The following is a 21,990-nucleotide window of genomic DNA, read 5'->3' as shown; positions in this document are numbered from 1 at the left end:
GTTCTGCTAAGGTTAACTTTGACATATCCTTTGTATTTTCTAAGGCTGAAATTGTTGTCTCAAACCTTTTGGGACTGAAACCAGCAACTTTTGGACAAGCCTCGTGTCTGCAAATTCTCCTCCCAATAATCTCACTTTGTTTGCAATCTCTAGAAGTCTATCAGAGTACTCTTAAATGGTCTCTGATTCCTTCATTCGTTGCAGCTCAAAGTCTCTGATTAAATTCAGCATTTGCATCCCCTTGATCTTCTCATCTCCTTCATACTCCTTGAGAAAATCCCAGATTTCTTTTGTTATCTTCAGAGTCATGATTCTTGTGAAAACGACTAGGGAAATAGCAGAATAGGCATGACTTTGCCTTTGATTTCCTCTGCTTTTTCTCCTTGTGATTCCTAAGTTGTGCAACTGTAGGATTGTCCGATAATGAAGGAACTTTGTAATCTTCCTCAACCACCTCCCAAAGATCGTTTGCATCTAGAAAAACTCCATCCTAACAGCCTAAATCTGATAGTTTATTCCTTGAAACACAAGTGGTGCTATAGCAGTGAATGGTGCTTCGATTGCATGATGATTAGCTAATCAGGAAAAAACTAATGAAAAATAGCTTGAAAAGACTATCAAACTCTCTCTTAATCTCACAGGCTCCTCAAGAATATTGGCTCTGATACCAATTTGTTGGTTTTGTGAAGGATCGAGCTTAGGAACAGATAGCAGAACCTATAGAGGTAAAGGAATTTCAGCTAAAACTTGAAAGCATAAAACGGAAGAAGAACACCATACTTATAAAGTTCAATGGATTGTTTAAATACACAAGTCATCCTTATCTAACAATCTATTCAAATACTTCCTCAATTATAAGAGATAACTTATCAAAAAAAACTATAGCTAAGACTAATCAAATAATTCAAAACATAGCCTAAACTTTAGGAATTTTAGATTAATCCTTATCTGCTAAATTTTCTCTAACAATCCAGCTAAGAGATAGCTTTGAACTTCTATTTGAACCTGTTTCAGCAGCTTATCAGCTGCCGAGACATTCTTCACAACAGTGTTCTGGTGATCAAACTTGTGCATCATCAAATATTTAATGGGATTCTGAGTGAAGAGACCATTCACTCCAATCAGACTTGTTTTTAACCTTTTTCCAATGAAAAGAAAGAGGAGATAACAATGAAACTGATCATCATTCATCAGGGGGCTTTAGTTCCAGGTGTTGGAGAATTTTTTGGTACCCGATGGATGAAAGGAAATTAAAGTGGAACTAATGCTATGCTTCAATGATTCTTCAAGAATATATGTTGTATGTTTCCTTCATTGCTTTGAGAGGTTGGCTGGCAGGAATGTGATTCTTTCTTGCTTACGTTAATTAATCACTGTTAATTAGCGTAAGCGTAAGCAACCAGAATAGAATTAATTAACTGTTTATATAAGACAGTTTCTCTTCTACACTTTGCTTTAACTTGAGCTCAGTTCTTCTTCTTCTTCTTCTTGAAGATGTGTGCCCAGATCCGCAAGGTCATTTCAAGGTTGGGATCTTCAACAAGCTCATCGTCGTCCGGTGGAAGAGCGAAGAAGGCGGTGGATCCCGGCGACTGGAGTTTCATGGGAGAGCTGCCGGCGACACCAGAGCCAGTGAAGGAGGAGGGAAGGTTTGTGCACGTCTATGTCAAGGACGCCAACCATAACACCATAACCTTCGGCATTAAGGTCTCACCCAGCGATCCCAGATTCGAAATCCGCAAGCTCAATTTTGTCCTCAAAGTCGGCAACAGGTTAGTCGGCAACAAGATAGATTGGCCAAACCACTTTAGATGATACACTCACCCTATCATATACGCCTATGACTTAGCCTATTTATGGTTTTGCCATCCAAATCTCTCGACAGACCAGCAAGTAGGCAACCACGCACCCAACTTGAAGCCCAGAAATGATACTCCAACTCAAGACTTCTTGACCCCATTTGAACTCGACTCCTATGAACATTGGGCTACTGCCACTTTAGGGGCAAATAAGTGTTTTTTTAAGATTTTGTTATATATGTATAGAGTGACTTGTTTGATTGTTACATGATGGATATAGGATGATTTACCAGGAGTATCATAAAGGACTAGAGGTGTGTGAAATTTTGATTTAATTGAAATAATTGAATTGAATCGATCAAAGTTATTAGCTTGGTTCAGTTTTTGATAAGGTTCAATTCGGTTTTCGTGTTAAAAAAATTGAAATAATCGAATCGAGCAAATTTCAAAACGATGTCATTTTTAGCACAGAATAAAAGAAGAAGAATAGAATAACGGTAAAATCGAATCAACCATTTGATCCTTCTGTCTTTCCCTTTGCCTTCAACTCTTCTCCTTCCTTTTCGTCTCTCATCGCCATCTTTGATCGATCCTGAGTTCTAGACCCTTTTTTTCTACCTCTGAAGTCAACAACAACCATGTTTTTATTGCTGCCAGCATCTCTCTCTCTCTCTCTCTCTCTCTCTCTAGTTGTTTCCTCCCATCACAAGGCACTAGCTCCATCACACCATTGTGCTCGCCCATGCCACCTCAACAACCACCATATCCTCAAACGTTGCCTTTGCTTCCTTTAGCAATTTACGACATCTAGGCTTCAACCCCTTTGGCAAGGTTCCTAGCGACCTTTTCAATTTTTTGGTACACGCACACATACAAAAATGGAGTGAGTATTATGGACATTAAAACTTAGATCGACTGAAATTCAACCATTAGATCTTTTTGATTTCCGGTATATGGGTTTGTTGAGCTAACGCTAATCTGATAGTTAATTCCAATTGTCGAAATTCATGATAGACGGTGGTCAACAACATTTTTTCAAAAACGCAAGTTTTGACAATAAAATTAATTTTAGAATTACAAAAAATCAACCGTTAGATCAAATTCATTTTTGAATATATGAACCACCACGGTTATGGGAATTCGATGGTCAGTTTCGATCATTAGCATCACCTGTTGGTGACAATAATAAGGCCAAAAATTATTTCACTTTGTTTGATTTTTTTTTTCTTTTTGATTTGTTTGGTTTATTCGATTGATTCAGTTTTTCCAATTTGTTCAATTTTTTGGTTTGTTCAATTGGTTCGGTTCAAATTTTTATAGAATTTTAATTTTTTTCGATTTATGAATTTTAGTCGAAATCTCAAATCTCCGTTTTGGGAGCTAACATATGTCATCTTTAAACTTTGTTTCAATACTCAATGTACAATTCAACTAATTTGTGAGTGTGATGATGGATAGGATGATTGAGCCAAATAAAAAGAAGCCAAACGAGAAGGAGAATGTTGTGTTAACAGAGAAGGTTGTATCAAAGAAGGAGACCGTGTCACTTGGCAAGCCAATAGAGACAACAGTGACTGTGCCATATGACACAATATGGAGGAACTTGTTGGATCGAGCAAGCGAGGGCTTGGAGATCGACTATCAGGTGGATTTGGATCTTGGCATCATAGTTTTGTGGGAGTTTGTGGACATTGTTATTCCGATCTCTGCCAAGGGCAAGATCATGATCCCAAACTTGTGTCAAATTGGCAAATCAACCGTAATCAATTGTGTCAACAAGAGGAAATGAAAATGATTTCTTAATTAGCTACCTATCGTATATGTCATGAATTTGGCTCTCTATGTTATGATGTTTTACCATGAATTGTGTGTTATATAATGGAGGGCTATGCTTGGTTGTAAGGTTAAGGTTGTTCTAATTTTGCTATAAGAATGTTATAAGCGAATTTAAACTATCACTATAGGGATAACATAGTTTAGCAACGGAATATAAAATCTATCTCAAAATTTAGCAAAAGAAAGTATTATGTCGCCGGATCCATTGCAAATGTTAACAACTTTGTCCTCATAACTATGGATTAGTGTTTCGTTGCTAATTCCATCGCTAATCTCGCAAATCCATTTCAATCCTTTTTGTTACTAATTCATTGTTATTTCGCCACTAAATAGCGGCAACAATATTTCAATCACTAAATTCTATTTTTCTTATAAAATACAGATATTAACAATTTTTTATTTTCTCCATATCCACTTACTAACTTAAGCATTGAAGAGCAACTTCTTAAGACCCAATTAGGGCATTGTAGGGTACCAGAAGGGTGATATATCATTAGGGCTCTCTCGTTTTTTCGATGCAACCAAAACTTTGATATCTTTTTAGGATTAATTATCAAAGAACGAATCAAACTTTTACTATATTTTCAATTGTAGTCTAAATTTTCAATTTATGTCAAATATGTATTAGTATCAATTTATAGTTTAAATAGACTATTAATTTATGACTCGTCATTCTTAATTAAATATCATAATTTTTAAAAAGATAAATTGGTTCCATAACAAAATTGAAGATGTCAATACCCTCTCCAAAAGTGTGGGTACATAAAAATTTATAAGTTTGTTTTCTTTTTTTTTTTTATTTTTTTCACTATAACATGGTGCATTCAAATTTTTGACTCGATTAGTACTCATAATCTCATTAGAAGCATCTCATCTACATGAATTAGGTAAAATTTCACCACTTAGTAGGTGAAACTCCATAATAATCACAAAGAATATGTAACACTAAATATGATAAAAATACTATATCAATCGGATACAACATTAAAAACTACACAAACCTCACCACGTATCGTGGCGGCAAGCATGACACTTCAAAAATTCAGTTAAAAAAATATTTTTTGTATTTTAAAAAAATATATATTTACACCAACTCATAAAAATTAATCAAGTGGATGGGAGACTTATAAAAAAAATAGATAAAATAGGTTAGACAAATGTTTTGGAGTTGTCAAATTGTTGGTGCAATCCTTGATAAGGATATTGAGGTTTTCTCTTAATGGCATTGACTATTTGTGTGTGTTAACATCATTGTAGTTACACTCTCAGGACTATCTCCAACTACTAACCAATTTGTCTTCCATTTTTAATTATAAACTGAGTGAGAACACCTGTTCTTATTCCATTGATTTGAAGCCTTCTAGATCTTTTCCTTTCTCATTCTATTTTATTTTAAATAATAAAAATAAAATAAAAACATCTATTTATCAATTTATCTATCTATGACCAAATCTATATTTTTATTCATATATTTTTATGTCTTTTTCATGTAATCATCTAAACTTTTTGTTATTTTAATTATATCCTTATAATTATATTTTCGAGTCAATTTAACTCTTGTATTTTGATATTTTTTTTATATGATAATTCAATTTTTTCGTTATTTTAATTACACCCATGTACCTACATTTTTAAGTTAATTTAACTCTTATATTTTAACATATAAAAAAATTGTTAAATTGACTAATCTCACTTTTTTTTTTACATATTAAAATATATGGATTAAATTAACTCAAAAATATATGTATATAAGTTAATCGAAATAACAAAAAATTTGAATTATCATATAAAAAAAAAAGTTGAAATATAGAGAGTTAGATTGACTACAAAATGTAAATCTAAAGGCATAATTGAAATAAGAATAAGTTAGAATAACTATAAAAATATGAATTTGACCATATATCTATCTATCTATATAATATAATTATGCATACCCAATAATAATTAATTCTTTAAATTAACTTTTATCAATATTTTGCCTCAAGAACACAATAATTTGTGTCAATATATAGGATAACAATTGATTAATTAATTAAAATTAGCCACACCCCATAAGTCAAAAGTTCAAAAGACAAAAGCTTTTAGTCAAAATTGATCAACTACATGTAAATCAACACTATTGTGTGGAAAAATAGGACTTTGTAGCACCTTCCCACACATTATATATCCCCAAATTGATGCAATTGAACCAATCAAACACTGTACCTTCACCCCTAACTCCACCCGCTAGCCATGGGGGAGGAGACGGAGCAGGCCCGGAAGTCTCTAGCTTCGGCCGCCGTACGGCCAAGCAACGACGTCGGCGATGAGGCCGTCCTTTACATGGGGGAGAAGGATCAAGTTCGGCCTCTAGCCCCATCCACGTTCCGGTCGAGCAGCGACGGCGGCGCGGCCGCCATGTACATGAAGAAGATGCGCCACAGGAGATGCATCAAGTGTTGCGGCTGCGTCGCCGCCCTTCTGCTCATCCAAGTCGTCGTCGTCGTCGTCCTCATCTTCACCGTCTTCAGAGTGAAAGATCCCATCATAAAACTGAACGGGGTTACAGTGGACAAGCTCGAGCTCGTCGACGGCACCACCCCTCGCCCGGGCTCCAACATGTCCCTCACCGCCGACGTCTCGGTTAAGAACCCTAACGTCGCGTCGTTCAAGTACAGGAACACCACCACGGCGCTGTTCTACCGAGGAGCGGAGATCGGGGAGGCCCGCGGGCCGGGCGGCCAGGCCAAGCCGAGGCGGACGATGAGAATGAACATCACCGTCGATATCATCACAGATAGGCTGATGTCAAACCGTAGCTTGTTGATGAGTGATATGGGCTCTGGGCTGTTGACCATGAGCAGCTTCACCAGAGTTGGAGGAAGGGTGAAGATCCTGAGCATCGTGAAGAAACATGTGGTTGTGAAGATGAACTGCACCATGTCCATCAACATCACCACTCGAGCCATTCAAGACCAGAAGTGCAGGAGGAAAGTGAAGATCTAGTTGGGTTTTGTTTGGTTGTCGCTTATTCAGATTTTAGGGTGAAATTAATTGAAGTGCTTTGTATGATATATACTTGGAGTTCAGTTCTATATTTGTGATTTTTCGCTTCTAGTTGTATGGATATGTGTTCTTATGTCGCATACTTATGGTGTGTTTGGAACTTAGATGTGGGCTGCCAAACAGCGCGCTAGTTTGCCTTGGGCTTCAACTTCACTTCCAAGTTGAAGTTGAATTCATAATTAACCACAATCCTTTTTAATGCTTTCATTGAAAAATAAAATATTTGTATTTTTTTAAATAAACTAATCTCACTCTATATTTACTCAAATAAATAAATTACACTCTATAGTCACTTTAAACATCAAATTCGATTGTAATTGTGAGTAAAATATATTAAAATAAATTTAAATTAAAAAATTGATAAAAAAATCAAAATTGAAACTAAAACTGTGACTCATCAGGTTGAACTGTTTAATGAAATTGCATTGATAAAAGTGATTATAAACTGTAATTAATTTATTTGAGAAGGTAATTTTTTTTTATTTTTTTAAGAAAAATGTTAAAAATAAATTTTCTATTTGAGATATGATTAGTTTTTATAATTTCCACAAACGATCAACCCATTACTTTGATTCGACCTTGGTTGGGTTTAATATTTTATGAAAAATATTTCTTTTTAAATAATAATTAAATACCCTACATTCAAATGAGACCCGTAAACAATTACGATATAAAATAAAATTTAAGAAATGATATTTTTTTAAAAAATAAAACATAGAAATGACCATGTAAATAAAAAAAATATAGGAGTTTTTTTAAATATATTTTTTAATATATATAATTATAAAAAATAGTTATTTAATCTAAAAATAAATAAAAATTTAATAAGGCATTCAAATAATTTTTTTTAAAAAGTTTTAAAATTTTGAATAAGAGACAGAACATAATTTTTTTCCGTTTTTAACATTTTCGTGGATGGAAGTACGTTTCCAATTTTGGAAACGCATTTGTAATATTTTTTGAAATTATTAAATAGTTCCAAAATATTTTAAAAATTATAGAAAGAATCCAAAAATATTTTTTTTGGACATTTTTTTGGCATTTCTAAAACGATTTCGTTTTAGAAATGCCAAAACAATACTCTCAAAATATTTTTGCAATTCATAGATACTCGGATATCGGGTGAATGTGATGCATACAAAACTTATATATTGATGTAAATATTTATTTTTGTATTAAATTTGTTAATTTGAATTACTTAAATTAACATGTTAATTAATTCAATTCAAAATTTTGATTCTCTCCGCTCTTTTTTTGCAATCTCCTTCTTCATTTCTTCTAATTATTTATTTTTTCTCTTACAACTTTACCAAATTAAGAGTCGGTCGAAGACTAATAAGCCGAATCATTTTTCCTCTCTCTTAATTTTATTAATTAATTATGGCATTTGAATAAAGACAACCAAATAAAAAATATAGCACTTGAATAAAGAGAAGCAAATATATAAGAATTGTAACAATAATAAGGACATTCTACACTAAAATTTATTATTATCAATCAAATAATAGGTTTGACGGGTAATATTTTCAAGTCGCATCTCGAACTCGAGAGAATTGTAATAAGTTGGATGTATTATAAAAATAAGATGACACCAACTATTTTATATATTTTTAAGAAAATTATTTTGTTGTAAACTTGACATGGGTACGAGGGAATAGGGTCTACTTTCTTTCTCTGATTTTATTTGTGTTGAATAAATTTTATATTGTCTGAAGCACGTAATATAATATTTTTAATTTAAAAATAATTTTACTAATTCACCATGAATATATATTAGGTGTTTTAATATTTTATTAAAATAATTATACTTATACATTCTTGTTGTTATTTATATTAATATATAATTAATTAATTTTAATATACTTCTCATTAAATCATTGAAATGAGGGGTGTATTCGTAATTTAATTAAATAATAAATATAAATATTTAAATAAATTATCAATACATATTTAGATATATTAATTAATTAATAAAATATATATATATTTATTGGAGAGAAATTGTGAAATGACGAAAGTAACCTCGGGGCATGGCGAATCAGCATCGCGACAATTAATGAGGCCACTGTGATTTTCCAACTCCTAAGTATTAAATGCAGTAGCTGGAAAAACCCACCCACCTTCGCTCTCTCTCCCTCTCCCCCTCTCTCTCTTCCCCGAAACAAATGGAATCCCCAAATGCACCCCTCTCCCAATGTCCTCCTCTTCCTCCTCCGTCCCCGGCGGCGGACCACCCCCTCTCTCCGCCTCCCACTACCTGAGATCTCTCGGCCCCGGCTACGCTATCGCCGTGGCCTTTGCCTTCCTTGTCCTCCTCTCCACCGTCATCCTCTCCTCCTACTTCTGCTGCCGCCGCCGCCGCCGCGAACTCGAAACGCAAAACCCTAACCCTAGCTTTTCTGTCTCCGAGAATGGCATCGTCCTCCCCCGCATAATCTTCGTCGCTGAGGACGACGACGACGACGACGGTGGCGGCAACGAACACGCCGTCGTGGGGCTGGATAACGCCGTCATCAACTCGTACCCTAAGTTCCCGTTCTCGAGGGACTTCCGCGGCGGCGTCGGCGTGAACGACTCGATGTGCTCGATCTGTCTCTGCGAGTACAGGGACGCCGAGATGCTCAGGATGTTGCCGGACTGCCGGCATTACTTCCACCTCACTTGCGTCGACGCTTGGCTGAAGCTCAACGCTTCGTGCCCGGTCTGCCGGAACTCGCCGCTTCCGACGCCGCTGTCCACGCCGCTCTCCGAGGTGGTGCCGCTGTCGCAGTACTCCGACGGCCGGAGGAGGTGATGGTAGTAGTGATTGTGTTTGATTTCGCAGATCCTTGCTCTGGTCATTTGGAATTTTTTGGACGTTAGAACGGTGCAAGTCGAACGAAGAAGGGTTTGTCTTTTTCCTTCTTGCTTAGGATCGTCTTCTCACCTTGAATTATGACTATAGATTTACTTGTAAAGCAGAAGCTCACGAGCCATGACCAATCTTGAATTTATGAATTTATTTCTCTGTATGGAATTGGGCAAATCGAACTTTTCGATTTCTTGCTTCTCTCCACGAATTGATGTTTCTGGTTTACTTGGCAAGATTCAAGAACAAGAACAAGAACAAGAACAAGAACACAACCTTTCTAGAGCTGTTGTGTTCATATAATCATTCAACAATCCAGCTTCTTACACTCTTTAGCTTCAAATCTCTTCCATTGTTGTGATGTTTAACTGTATTTTTGGAATTACATTGCTGATTCTTACATTCTGTGCTTCTGGGATGCGATCTGCCCCCTCTTCTTTGATGATGGGTTTCAAACTGTTAGGGTTAGGATTGTTTGATTTTGGGTTTTTTGGGGAAGAATTGAGGACGGAATTGAAATCAATATGAACATTTAGCTTCTGTTTTTGTGATTATTTAAATGAAGACTCTCCATGGCTCCAATAAACCTCAAAATTTGGAATTCATTTCCTCTATTGGTGAATGAACTATTATTATGTTTAGAATCACACCATCTAAAATATAGAATTTAACTGTATATATTATAATTAATAATTAAAATAAAACTAAGTATAAATAAAATATAATAATTATACTAAAATGGACTTAACGTGCAATCTCGACAGTGACCTTAGAGTGGGAAGGGTCATTGTCAGTGTCAACGACGGTAACGGAGATATGTCGAGAGGCTCGATCCTAATTTGATTTGTTAGATTATTGGTTCAAGAATTCTCAATTTTAATTTGGACATGTTCATTAAATAAATAAATACATTAATCTGTTAAATATCTCTTATGGATTAACATGTACAGATTAAGTTGTTTTATTAATCTTTTTAAGTATTTATTTAAATTTAAATATTAATTATAAATAAAATAACCCAAAAATTACTAATTAAGTGATATGTTTCATTCTGACTCTTTTGAATAATTTAAAATAGTCAAGACATAAATATATTTATCATCCATGATTTGAAAAATAATCAAAATCTTGCCTTCTTATGGGGTTGATTTTAAGTTTTTTGGGGGGTTTGATTTGCTATTAAGTTGAATCTAATAAGTTCAATAATGATCCATACTTGTTAAAAATTGACTAATTTCGTGCTGAGTTTAGGTTAGATTATTAGGTCAGGTGGTCAATTGAGAGCTATATTTCCATTTTTTTATGCAAGGGAGGGTTTATTTCAATTTTCAATGGGATAATTACCTCAATATATATCACATTTGTTATAATATTTAAATCTTGTTAAGTATGCATGAGATTTTTTTAAATATATTATTAATTTTATAAAAAATTATTTAAATTATTTTTAATTTAATAAAAACCTACTTAAATATTTGACCTTTGCGATTAAAAAATACTCAACTTCTCATATAGAATAGACCTTTGTGGGTTTTTTTTTTTTTTATAAAATAAGTTCTTACAAAAAAAAAAAAAATACCCGTTATAATAATGTTAGCAAGACACGTGTCACTTATTGAAAAGGCCATGTGTCAATTAATAGAGGTATTAAGTAGAGCTTTTAATATATTATTATTATTATATAGATGTTTTTGGTCCTTATGCTTTGAGCTAAATGGATATTGGGGCCAGATTTATGGGCCGGAAAGAGGCGGCAATTTCATGGGCCTACATGTGGTAGCCGCCCACTTAATATGGCGGCTGGGCCATTTTCTTCGGCGTGGGGGCGGCCTGTAAAACCTTATTTTTATTTATTTAAAAAAAATGTTTCTACAACAAAAAATTCAAAATTTTGTTCCTTTCTCATAGCAAAATAATAAGAACATGCTAAAATTTAAATTACAGAAAAAAAAAAAGTAAGACAAACGACTAGCCAACCTTGTTTAAGCGGTGCTAAGTTAACCCTAATCAAATGAGCTAGACTTGTTAAGTTGGTCAAGCCTTTTTTTTTAATAATGTGTTCTTCGTATAATCTTTGTTTTTTAACTTTTAATTCATTGTATATAACTACTACGATTAATCTTTATTTTTTTCTTTTGATTATGTCCCATTTTAGTTATTTTTATTCTTTTTAATTAGTTGCATATGTGTGTGACATTTATGGTACAAGATGAAGAGGGTTGGTCAAGCCTCACCTAAATTGAACACGACTTAATTGACATCTCTATATTTGGGATAAGAATGAAGATATAAAAGAGAGAGAGATTTGATATAAATTCAACTCATTGTAATTCCTACAAACAAACTAACAAATGAAAGATGCTGCAAAGTTTCCCTTTGAGTATAATGCTAACTAGTGTTGCTTGGCAAATGGACTGAAGTCTCGATAAGACTCACATCTTTCTTATTATCATGGTCTAACATGTGTCCCTCGCGCGACATCTTACTTGTTCATTTGATGTCAATTATTTTTTTTAATAATAAATATAAAACTCTTCAAAATAAGACACCTAGATAGAAGCGTACCTACATTCACAATAGAGATGGCAAACGGGCCGACCCGGCCCGGCCCGCCACCAAGTGGCCCGCGGGCCAAGCCAAATCGGCCCGCTTAAAAACGCGCTAGCAGATTGCTGGCCCTAGCCCGGCCCGCCATGGGCTATGGGCCAAGCGGGCCAAATGGGCCCGCCCAATTTTTATTTTTTTTTTGTTTGATACCATATTTGGCCATTTAGCCCACTTTGAAAAAAAACAACCTGCTCAAAAAGTCATTTCTGGAGACCAAATTACAAATAAAAAGAAAAAAAATAATTAAAAATTATGCCTCTAATCTTCATCCTCTTCATCAACAACAACATTTGAGTCTTGTTTAGAAAGTCTTATATCATCAATGCTTGACTCCTCCTCATCATCATCATCTATAATAAAAAATTACATATATTAATTATTTATCATATAAGAGAAATGTTTAATATTATGTTAAATCCTAGATATTAGAAAGTTTAAAAAAAATTACCTCCAAAACCATGTAACCAACTCCGTGTGCACAAGAGAGCTTGAACTGTTTCATCATGCAAACGACTTCTATACTTGTTCAACATACGAGATCCAATGCTAAAAGCGGACTCCGATGCTACGGTTGTTATCGAAATACTCAATATATCACAAGCCATCTTTGCAATAATTTTCCCTCTATTAGCTCGCTCTCTCCAATATGCCAAGACATCAAATGCTCCCGATATTGGAATCCTTAGCTCTTCCAAATAAAGATCAAGTTGGGATTTTCCGGCATCGTTAGAAACTTGGCAATCAAATGCTTCAAAATCCTATCAAATAATCAAAAAAATAGTCAACCAAATATTTATATCAATTATATATGAACAAGTGTTTTAAAAAAATATAGACTTACATCATATATATTTTTTGACTTCTTTGCTTGTTCACCTCCAATGGAAATTTGTGATCCACTAACATTTGAGGAAGGCATTGAACTTGAACTTGATAAACCATTGTTAACATATTCACCATAAAGCCTATACAAAGCCGTCTTCACCCTTTCCAACTTCTCTTCATAGTTATAAGGATTGAGCTTTGAATAAGTGTACCTCAAAAAGTTAAATTTCTTGGTTGGATCAAGAATCGCCCCAAATGCAAGAACCACTCTATAATTACTCCAATACTTATCAAATTTTTCTTTCATCCTTGCACTCATACTTGCAATCAACTCATCATCATTTTCCAAGTTGGATGTCAAGAGACACTCAATCCTCCAAATTTCCCCAAAATACAAATTAGATGTAGGGTAAGAGGATCCAGAAATCAAATTAGTGATAGTATAAAATGGCTTCAAGAATTCACAAATTATCTCCCCTCTTGTCCACTCATCACTTGATAGACACCATCTATAATTTTTATCACATAAGCTTAAACTATGAAATGCACGACGATACTTGAGTGCACTCTCAAGCATTATGTAGGTGGAGTTTCATCTAGTGACAACATCCGGTCTCAACCCAATTCCTGTATCAATTCCACCAACTTGCTCAATACATTAATAAAATTGTCTCATCCTAGCTTCTGAACCCCTCACATAATGAACACTTTGTCTTATTTTATGCAATGCCTCACTAGCTACCTTCAAACCATCTTGAACAATAAGGTTCAGTATATGAGCACAACATCTAATGTGAAAGAACTCTCCATTAAGCAATAAAGTATTCGACAAATTTAAATGTTCTTTCAATATATTTTGCATGTTGTCATTTGAAATGGCATTGTCCAAAGTGAGGGAAAATTTTTTTTTCTCCAATCCCCAATCCTTTAAAAATTCCAACACCTGCAATGATAATTCATGTCCACTATGTGGTGGCTTCATATGAGCAAATGACAATATCTTACTATTTAACTTCCAATTGCCATCAACATAATGAATAGTAAGAGAAATAAATCCATGATTAGTGCATGCAGTCCAAACATCAGAAATCAAACAAACTCTACCAGGAATTTGGGCCAATTGTTGTTTTAACTTCTTTTTCTCTATTTCATATGTTCTCAAGACATCCGCTTTGGCAGTATTTCTACAAATGAACTTACAATATTCATTTAGAAACTTTTGGTAATTTCTAAACCCCTTCCACTCAACCATATTAAAGGGAGCACCATGTAAAATAATCATCTGAGCAATAAGTTCAGGATTTACTTTAGGGTCAAATTTTTTTCTCTTCAACTTCCCTTCATAATCAATAAGCATATCTCCCGCATCATTATACTTAGAAATCATCATACATTTAGGAATATGACGACTTAAATGAGAGGTTCTTGATTTAGATGGACGTGAATATTCTTTACCACACCCCTTGCATTTACACCTTGGTTTGCCATCACTACCAATACCAATTTTCACAAAATGGTTCCACACATCAGAGGTTAAAATCTTAGGCTTTTTTGATTGTGATTGTGAGATGGATTCCTCATTAACATTACTAGGGATTCCTCTCGAAATTTGATCATCACCATCCATTCTAAATTTCTAACAGAAGAATCCTCACTGTAAATAATTAAAATAATTCATTTTAAATAATTAACACAAAACTTTAGGCTTTAGCTAGGCAAATAATTAACAAAAAAACTTAACTTACCTTGCTTTAGCTAGGCAATAGAGGCAGGTGGCATGAGCGAGAGAGGGCGAGGGGCGCATGCGATAGAGGGGGAGCGAGGGCGACTAAGGGGCGAGGGCGAGGGCGAGGGGCGTGGGCGAGCGCGAGACAGAGGGCGAGCGAGGGCGAGAGCGAGAGCGAGGGGCGCGGGCCAGGGCCAGGGCGAGGGCGAGGGCGAGATAGAGGGCGAGCGAGGGAGAGAACGAGGGGCGAGGGCGAGGGCAAGGGCGAGGGCGAGGGGCGTGGGCGAGGATGACAGAGGGCGAGGCGAGGGCGAGGGCGAGGGCGAGGGCGAGGGCGAGGGCGAGGGCGAGGGCGAGGCAGATGGTGAGGGCGAGGGCGACAGAGGGCGAGACGAGGGTGAGGGTGAGGGTAAGGGCGAGAGGCGAGGCTGAGGGTGGGGGGTTTTGTGGGCGATTAACGGGCCGGGCCAAATCGGCCCGGCCTTAAATGGGCCAACAAACTACGGGCCCTAGCCCGGTCCCGGGCCGGGCCCCAACGGGCCAGCCCGTCGGGCTGGGCCCATTTTGCCATCTCTAATTCACAATCATTAGATTAACGAACTTGCAAGAATCTGAAAAACATCCGTGTCTTAATCATATACCTAACGAGCATTATTTATAAATTATTTATACATATCGATCTAAACTCTCTCTTTCTTTGTAAGAGTTTATTTTTATTAATAAAATAATTATAAATTATTGTGAAAGAATTAAGAAACGAATATTCTTTACCATTTAACATTTTAGTATATATATTTGGGCGGCTATATAACTTAATAAATAAATAATTGGTGACTTTTGTCGCCTATACCCAAAATCAATGGCAATCCCAAGCATCAAACCTCACCATAATTGAATTTTAAAAAATCACATCAAAATACTGTATTATATATACTTTGTTGTCACTTTGTAACTTAAATATTATAATTACAAGAACCTTGCTCTTAGCTCATCTTTTGGATTTGGCTCCTACGTTTGTTTTTTTTTTCCTTTTGGCTTCATCTCAAGCTGTCGATTACTTTTAGGTGAATATTTAATTTCAAAAATGCCATTTGAACACTTATTTATAACACTTTTAAAAACATTCGTACATATATGTTTTCTTCTTTTTTTTTTGGTTTTCGCATCATCACGAGCGTCCGTAGTCACCCCACCCCTAAGACAACACTGCAGAGGTAAATCACGAGATATATCCGAACTGGCCAGGGTCTGAAGTGTTACACGCACTGACACTTACCAAGGCTCAATCCCAGAAGACAGCTTTGCTACCCCCAAGGTTCGAACTCACGCTGGTAGCTCTCGGCCTGACAGGATTTATCCCCACCTTAGCCTTTGCCAACTTGACTGTGCCTTGGAGGGCTACATATATGTTTCCTTATTCAGTTTTTGTGTCGTGTAGGTCTAATTTACTTAATTTAGTTCAGGATATGTTCTAGCTTGATTTTATATGATACCACTTTCACGTCAATATATTATTTATTTATTTAAAAAATATAATATATTAATATATGAATATCATTAAAAATATCAAAATAGTATTTTTGTTATATTTTGGTTTTCAAATTCAATTTGATTTTTAAGTTCCACAATTTCTATTATTTCGGTTCAGTGTCTGTATTGAAAAAATTAAAATAATCAAATTGATCGAAATGTCAAAAATGACATTATTTTTTATATTTTGTTATTTCAATTTTTTGGTCTTTTCAATTTTGTTTTTGATTTTTTTAGTTTTTTTATTTTTTCAATCTTTTTGGTTTTTTATATTCTTTTTGTAGGTTTGCAATGAAAAAATGAGTACAAATGCAAATAGAAAAAACAAATAGAATAAATGATAAATCACACACATATAAGTTTTTATGTGGTTTGACCAAAATGATGCCTAATCCACGACTGTTCTCTGGTTAATTCGGCAAAGTAATAATATATCATTATTATTATCTCTCATACAATGGTCTTTAACCCCTATTTATAATGTGGAGTGTTTATAATTTTCATAAAATCCAAAATAAAAGGATAAAATTATGCAGACAAGATGTCCTTATCAATTCCATAAAATCGAGAATGAATCTCGCATTTTCAGGGATTTTGTTTGCTTTAGATAAGACATGTGAACATCGCATTCAATTATTCTGCGACTTTTCTGTTGTGTGAGCTAACAGTATTGTTGGGAGTTTGCTTGATTCCATAGTCTAAGCTCGGGTTTCGGCGATGTATAATCTTCCTCTAACAAACTCAGCCTTAGGCCAGTTGGGTTTCAAGAGGTTGGGCCGACCTGCTAGATCGAATCCAGCCCATATGAAAGGTGGTCCGAAAAATATCCATAACACTGTTCGATTTTTTAATTTATTCTTGAGAATCTATTTGATTAATTGAGTTCAATTTTTAACACAATTTCAATTTAATTAATTTAAATAATTTAATAACCAAACTAATTGAAAAGTCACCTAACAATTCCAATTCCAACTTGTTTGTGCATTGACTTGGCATTGACCCGTGAAAGATCAGAGGGGGCCAAGTCGTTATTTTCTTTATCTTGGCGGGGCAAAATGGTAATAGCACATGCGAGCATCTAGAATCATGCCCTGGATTTTTAATTAAAAACACGGACTGGAAAAGCAAGTGGATAGTTGGTGGCATTGTCATGGTTCCATTATTAAGAATTAATTCTTTTTTAAAATTTTAAAACCCGTTATCTTTTATTGACTTATTTAAAACACATAATAATTGAGGGACTATTAGGAGCATTTAAAACGTACCTCACAAAATATCTCATGTATTTTGTTTAAAAAGCAAAACCCAATTTCCCGAGTTTATGATTTTTAAATCAAATAACAAAGAAATTTGTAAATAACCCCCCAAGCTTACGTAGTTGGTTAGTTGTGAGATCAATTCGTGTGACACTCAAATATCTGTTATATTTGAGATAATTGTTCTTGTACGGCCTCTCCTTAATTATATAAGAAGAGTGATGATACTAGATCGATCACCGAGATTTGCCTTGAACCAAGTACCTGCAAGGGCGAAGCTTTAATATCTCGGGAGAATTTCGATGCTCAAGTCAGTAGAAGAAGATACCCAAAATAAAAAGTCACTCAGTAGTCAAATACCCTTACCTGTAGAAATTGATCTCTATTTATAGATAGCGTAAAGCTTCCTCCAAATAGATAAGATAATCTCTGAAAGAGAACGTTGGAGAAAATTTTGATTGACCGAATTTCTCTCGTTCAAATCAAATCTGAGATAAAGATATAGAGAACACGTAGTATTTCTTAAGATAGATACGTGACGAAACCTAATTAGTAGTTTCTGAAGATAATAGAATAAATTTGTCCTTAATAAAATATCTTTCATCAAAGAGAAAAGATAAATTAAGACATAAACTTTTACCTCACTATATAAAAAATATTTAAATTTACGTCTCACCAAATTAATAATAGCAATTGTCCTTATCTTATCAACCGCCGTATACCCTCTGGGGCATATATCAGCCGTACATACTTGATCATATCGTCGAGGCCGTAATGGCTGGACTTGTGGTTTGGGTGGTAGCGTCAAAGATTAATTAATAAAATAATAATAAAAGACAAAAAAAAAAATTAAGGAGCGGGTCAGTGGGTGGTGACGTGGAGGCGTCAGACGCGGGCTGTGGCTGATCAAAGCACGTGAAATGCCGAGTCTTCCAGACTATGGACCATATTTTAAAGTACCGTTATTTCGACAATTATTTATAATATTATTTTTGTATAACGTAAGAAAGTTAAGTGATAGCCGGCCTTTAGTCTTTACTTCGTACTCATCTCACTTCTTTTTTTTAAATGTACGATCAATCTATTTGATGAACTTAGTAAGATGGAGAATATTAAGATAAATTTAAAATAATTTTTAAATTAATACGTGAAATTATTAAAATAAAATTAAAAAATATTTTAAGATTTTTATTAAATTATTTATTAAATTATTTAGAATGCATTAGAAGACACACATGTTATTTTTTTTTTTATATACAGAGATCAAGATATGCTTATTTCAAAAGGAATGAGAGATATGCATATATTGAAAAATCAAAATAAGAGGTCATTAATGATTTTTTAAAAAATAATCAGATAAACATAACAAACATGTTGAAAATGATAGAAGTCTGGATATATCTCATATCTTGATTAACAAATGCCCGTTAACTGAATAAATAGATTTGTTATGAATTAAATTTCGAGAATCTATTTTTTGAATAGATAAAATTGATTATTTATTTTTGTACAAAAATAAAACCGAACTTATAATTTTGTAATATTTTAAATTCTTAAACAAGCGTAGTAAATTGTTTACGTTATTTTAAAAAATTATATTTTATATCCTATTAATAGAATTTTGATTTGTTAAGTAACGATATTTAGTTTATACTAAATAATATTAATATGACAATTCAAATGTAATGATGTATAATTTACTCTATCAAGTTATTGTATTGAAATAATTAAATTAATAGATTTTATATAATTATTATATTAATTTTACTTAATATAAATTAAATAACGTCGCGTACGGACCGAAATGTCTTGTCCACCGAAATATCAGTCCGTTAAATAAAAGTCAACAAAATCTAGACCACACGTCTTGGCAGCACAAAAGATGGTGATTCCACCCCGGTGACTTTATATTTACCCAAAATATCTAGGCCGGGATAATGTCCCCTGTAGCGCCCCCACGCCAGCTTCACATGCTCTCTAAGTAAAATTACTTTTGACTTGTATGGATTGATTGGTTGAGATATATCTAAATGGACAAATTGTCGTCAAATACTCTTGAGATTTGAGAAAATAATATTCGGGTACTTGCGAGTGCATCTCACGAGACTATAAATTGTGTACTATTTTTTTTGTAATTATAAAAAATAAAAAATAAAAGTTAAAAATAATATGATAAGTGGTGGTCGATCGTTATTGGTCATCCCCAATATGAGAAATATTGAGTTCATAGAAATATTTTTTCTTTAGAAGTTAAACGAGCCTATAGTCTAGATTTTCAATTTTTCAATTTCAATGAAAGAATTTAAATAGAGTGCAAAAAACACATATCATGTCATTAGAATTGCTGTAATTATGATGTTTATTTCTCTTATCGAGAAATTAAATGTTTTGCCATTGGGGTTCAATTTGCAAAATGAAAATTTACGAACTAAAAGTTTCATTGAACCCAATAGAACGTAAGAGAAATGAAAGAGAAAAATAGTGGAGTGCCCAATAAAATATGATTGTCATTAAAAAAAAGACAATAGAGCTAGTCATTTGAGATAATGGAGTGGAAAAGAAAAAAAAAGTTATTTATAAAAGAAATATGATCCATCTATATATAAAAAGTTAACACGAGAAAAGATCTATGCTAGTTTTGATATGTCAATGATGTCTTATTGTTTCACTCTAGGCATTAATTAAAATATAAAAAAAACCATTTTAATTTGAAAAAAAAATAATTTTAGTTTCACTTTATAAATTTGAGATTGTTGTTTTCTTATTTAAACTTATAATGAATATGACGTGCGACCCGTTAAAAATGAGGATGGCTAAGAATTAAATTGACAACCTTTCAACTCGTGATGTGTTTATATTATAGGTGATGTATTACTAAATAAACTTGAAAAAAAAATCGGTTCAGAATTTAGTTAAATAAAAACATATTATTTAAACATAGAGTTTTGATATTTTATATAAAATTTAATGTTAATAGCGAACCCATAATACTAACTATCACATAAAATATTAATATAATAACTTCGTATCCAAATAATATTTCTAAAGATCGTGTTAACTAAGATATATATAAGAAAATATAAGATATGAAAAATAATTCAGACTTTTGTCATTTTCAATATATTTGTTGAATTTATCTAAAAACCCTTAGAAAAAAAGTTACGTGATTTCTTATCTAATGTTTTTTAAATATGTTTATCTCTCATTCTCTATAAATAAGTATATCTTAGACTTTACAAATAAGAAAAAATAACCTTTACGTCCTCTAATGCATTGCAAAAAATTTAACAAACTATTTGATCAAATTTTAAAATATTTTTCAATCTTATCTTAATTATTCTATATATTGATCTGAAAATTATTTTAATTATTTTTTTGATACAATTTTATCTTGCTCATTTAAACAGATGTTACCAAAATAAATAATTTACATGGGTCACAATACTAAGTTGCCTAGGCCAATATAGTCTAGATGTGACCTCACATGTGACAAATAAATATCTTGACATGGGTCACAATACAAGCTGGCTAGGCCAAGAGAGTCTAGATGTGAACTCACATGTGACCAAGTTAAATTAAGTCTTTCTCATTTGGTTGGGGTTACCATAAAAGTACTTAATTTTCATATATAAATATTTAATATATATATGAGAGAAGATGCCTCTTCTTCACCCAATGACAGCTCCATCCAAAGACTAAATCCCCCAAATTTAGTTGGCTGTACCCATTCAAAAGCGAACAACTTTGTGCCTAGTGGTGAGGCATCACTTCAATTTAATTAATTTTGGAGACTATATAGAAAGCAACACTAACATGGTGTGTTGCGTTTACGAATGAGAACAATCCATCAAATAGACTATTTAGAGGTGCCGTCGGTGTGGGTGTGTTATGCGTGTATAAATAAAAAAATAAAATATTTTAAATAGAAGTTTACTAAGTTTCAACTAGCAATTGCCATTTAGTTTTTTTTATATGAATTTTTAAGATAAAGTAAAAATCAAGGTTAAAGTTAGTAAAGTTAAGGACTTTACATTTGCAAGGTTATGAGATCAAATTTTAGTAATTAAGATTTAATTTTTTGTTTTTTTAAACAACAAACATAAAGGGTATTTTAGAAATTTGCTTCATTGACATGGTTTCTTGACATAGTTTTTTAGAAAATCTTGGAGTGTCGTGGGTTTCTGACAGATAGAAAGACAAGGGTTTGTGACAGGTAACTAATCGCTTAGTGTTTTAAGTGTTGATTTATTTCTTATGACGTGAACATAACAATAGGTACTTTCATGGACAAGAACGTGCAAAGTCTCGGTTGGTGCACCTGATCTAGAATAGGAAACCATCTCTCATCTCTCTGATCTCTTTAAGGGTTAATTCTGGTTTATATTTGACACTTCCCTTCAAAATATATTTGGAAGAATCGTTTGTGTCGTGGAACCTTAATTTTTTGTACTTCGTTGTGAGTTAATTTTTTTTTTATTTATATTGTACTCAATTATATCCGAACATTATTGCTTGTGT

General features: G+C 33.6%; 3 protein-coding genes across 3 annotated transcripts; all 3 read left to right on the top strand.

The window, feature by feature from the left end:
• The first annotated feature begins 1,447 nt into the window (after nt 1-1,447).
• Nucleotides 1,448-3,769, top strand: LOC127814283 (uncharacterized). The gene is made up of 2 exons (XM_052355699.1): nt 1,448-1,772; nt 3,258-3,769. Exons 1-2 carry the CDS (start codon nt 1,495-1,497, stop codon nt 3,586-3,588), a joined length of 609 nt encoding a protein of 202 aa, XP_052211659.1. The 5' UTR covers nt 1,448-1,494; the 3' UTR covers nt 3,589-3,769.
• A 2,029-nt stretch (nt 3,770-5,798) lies between these two features.
• LOC127787715 (uncharacterized) lies at nt 5,799-6,760 on the top strand. Its single transcript, XM_052315787.1, has one exon. It carries the CDS (start codon nt 5,868-5,870, stop codon nt 6,618-6,620), a length of 753 nt encoding a protein of 250 aa, XP_052171747.1. The 5' UTR covers nt 5,799-5,867; the 3' UTR covers nt 6,621-6,760.
• A 2,030-nt stretch (nt 6,761-8,790) lies between these two features.
• On the top strand, nt 8,791-9,729 carry LOC127787716 (RING-H2 finger protein ATL67). The gene has a single exon (XM_052315788.1). The coding sequence runs from the start codon at nt 8,875-8,877 to the stop codon at nt 9,472-9,474; it is 600 nt and encodes a 199-aa protein (XP_052171748.1). The 5' UTR covers nt 8,791-8,874; the 3' UTR covers nt 9,475-9,729.
• The last annotated feature ends 12,261 nt before the right edge of the window (nt 9,730-21,990 follow it).

The sequence above is a fragment of the Diospyros lotus genome, chromosome 12, assembly GCF_014633365.1.
Source record: "Diospyros lotus cultivar Yz01 chromosome 12, ASM1463336v1, whole genome shotgun sequence".
Taxonomy (NCBI): domain Eukaryota; kingdom Viridiplantae; phylum Streptophyta; class Magnoliopsida; order Ericales; family Ebenaceae; genus Diospyros; species Diospyros lotus.
This window is presented reverse-complemented; position numbering and strand designations above follow the sequence as displayed.

Coding starts and splice junctions, on each gene's coding strand:
- LOC127787715 (XM_052315787.1), top strand. CDS start 5,868: ATGGGGGAGGAGACGGAGCAGGCCCGGAAGTCTCTAGCTTCGGCCGCC.
- LOC127787716 (XM_052315788.1), top strand. CDS start 8,875: ATGTCCTCCTCTTCCTCCTCCGTCCCCGGCGGCGGACCACCCCCTCTC.
- LOC127814283 (XM_052355699.1), top strand. CDS start 1,495: ATGTGTGCCCAGATCCGCAAGGTCATTTCAAGGTTGGGATCTTCAACA. Junction 1,773..3,257: donor GTCCTCAAAGTCGGCAACAG/GTTAGTCGGCAA, acceptor GATGATGGATAG/GATGATTGAGCCAAATAAAA.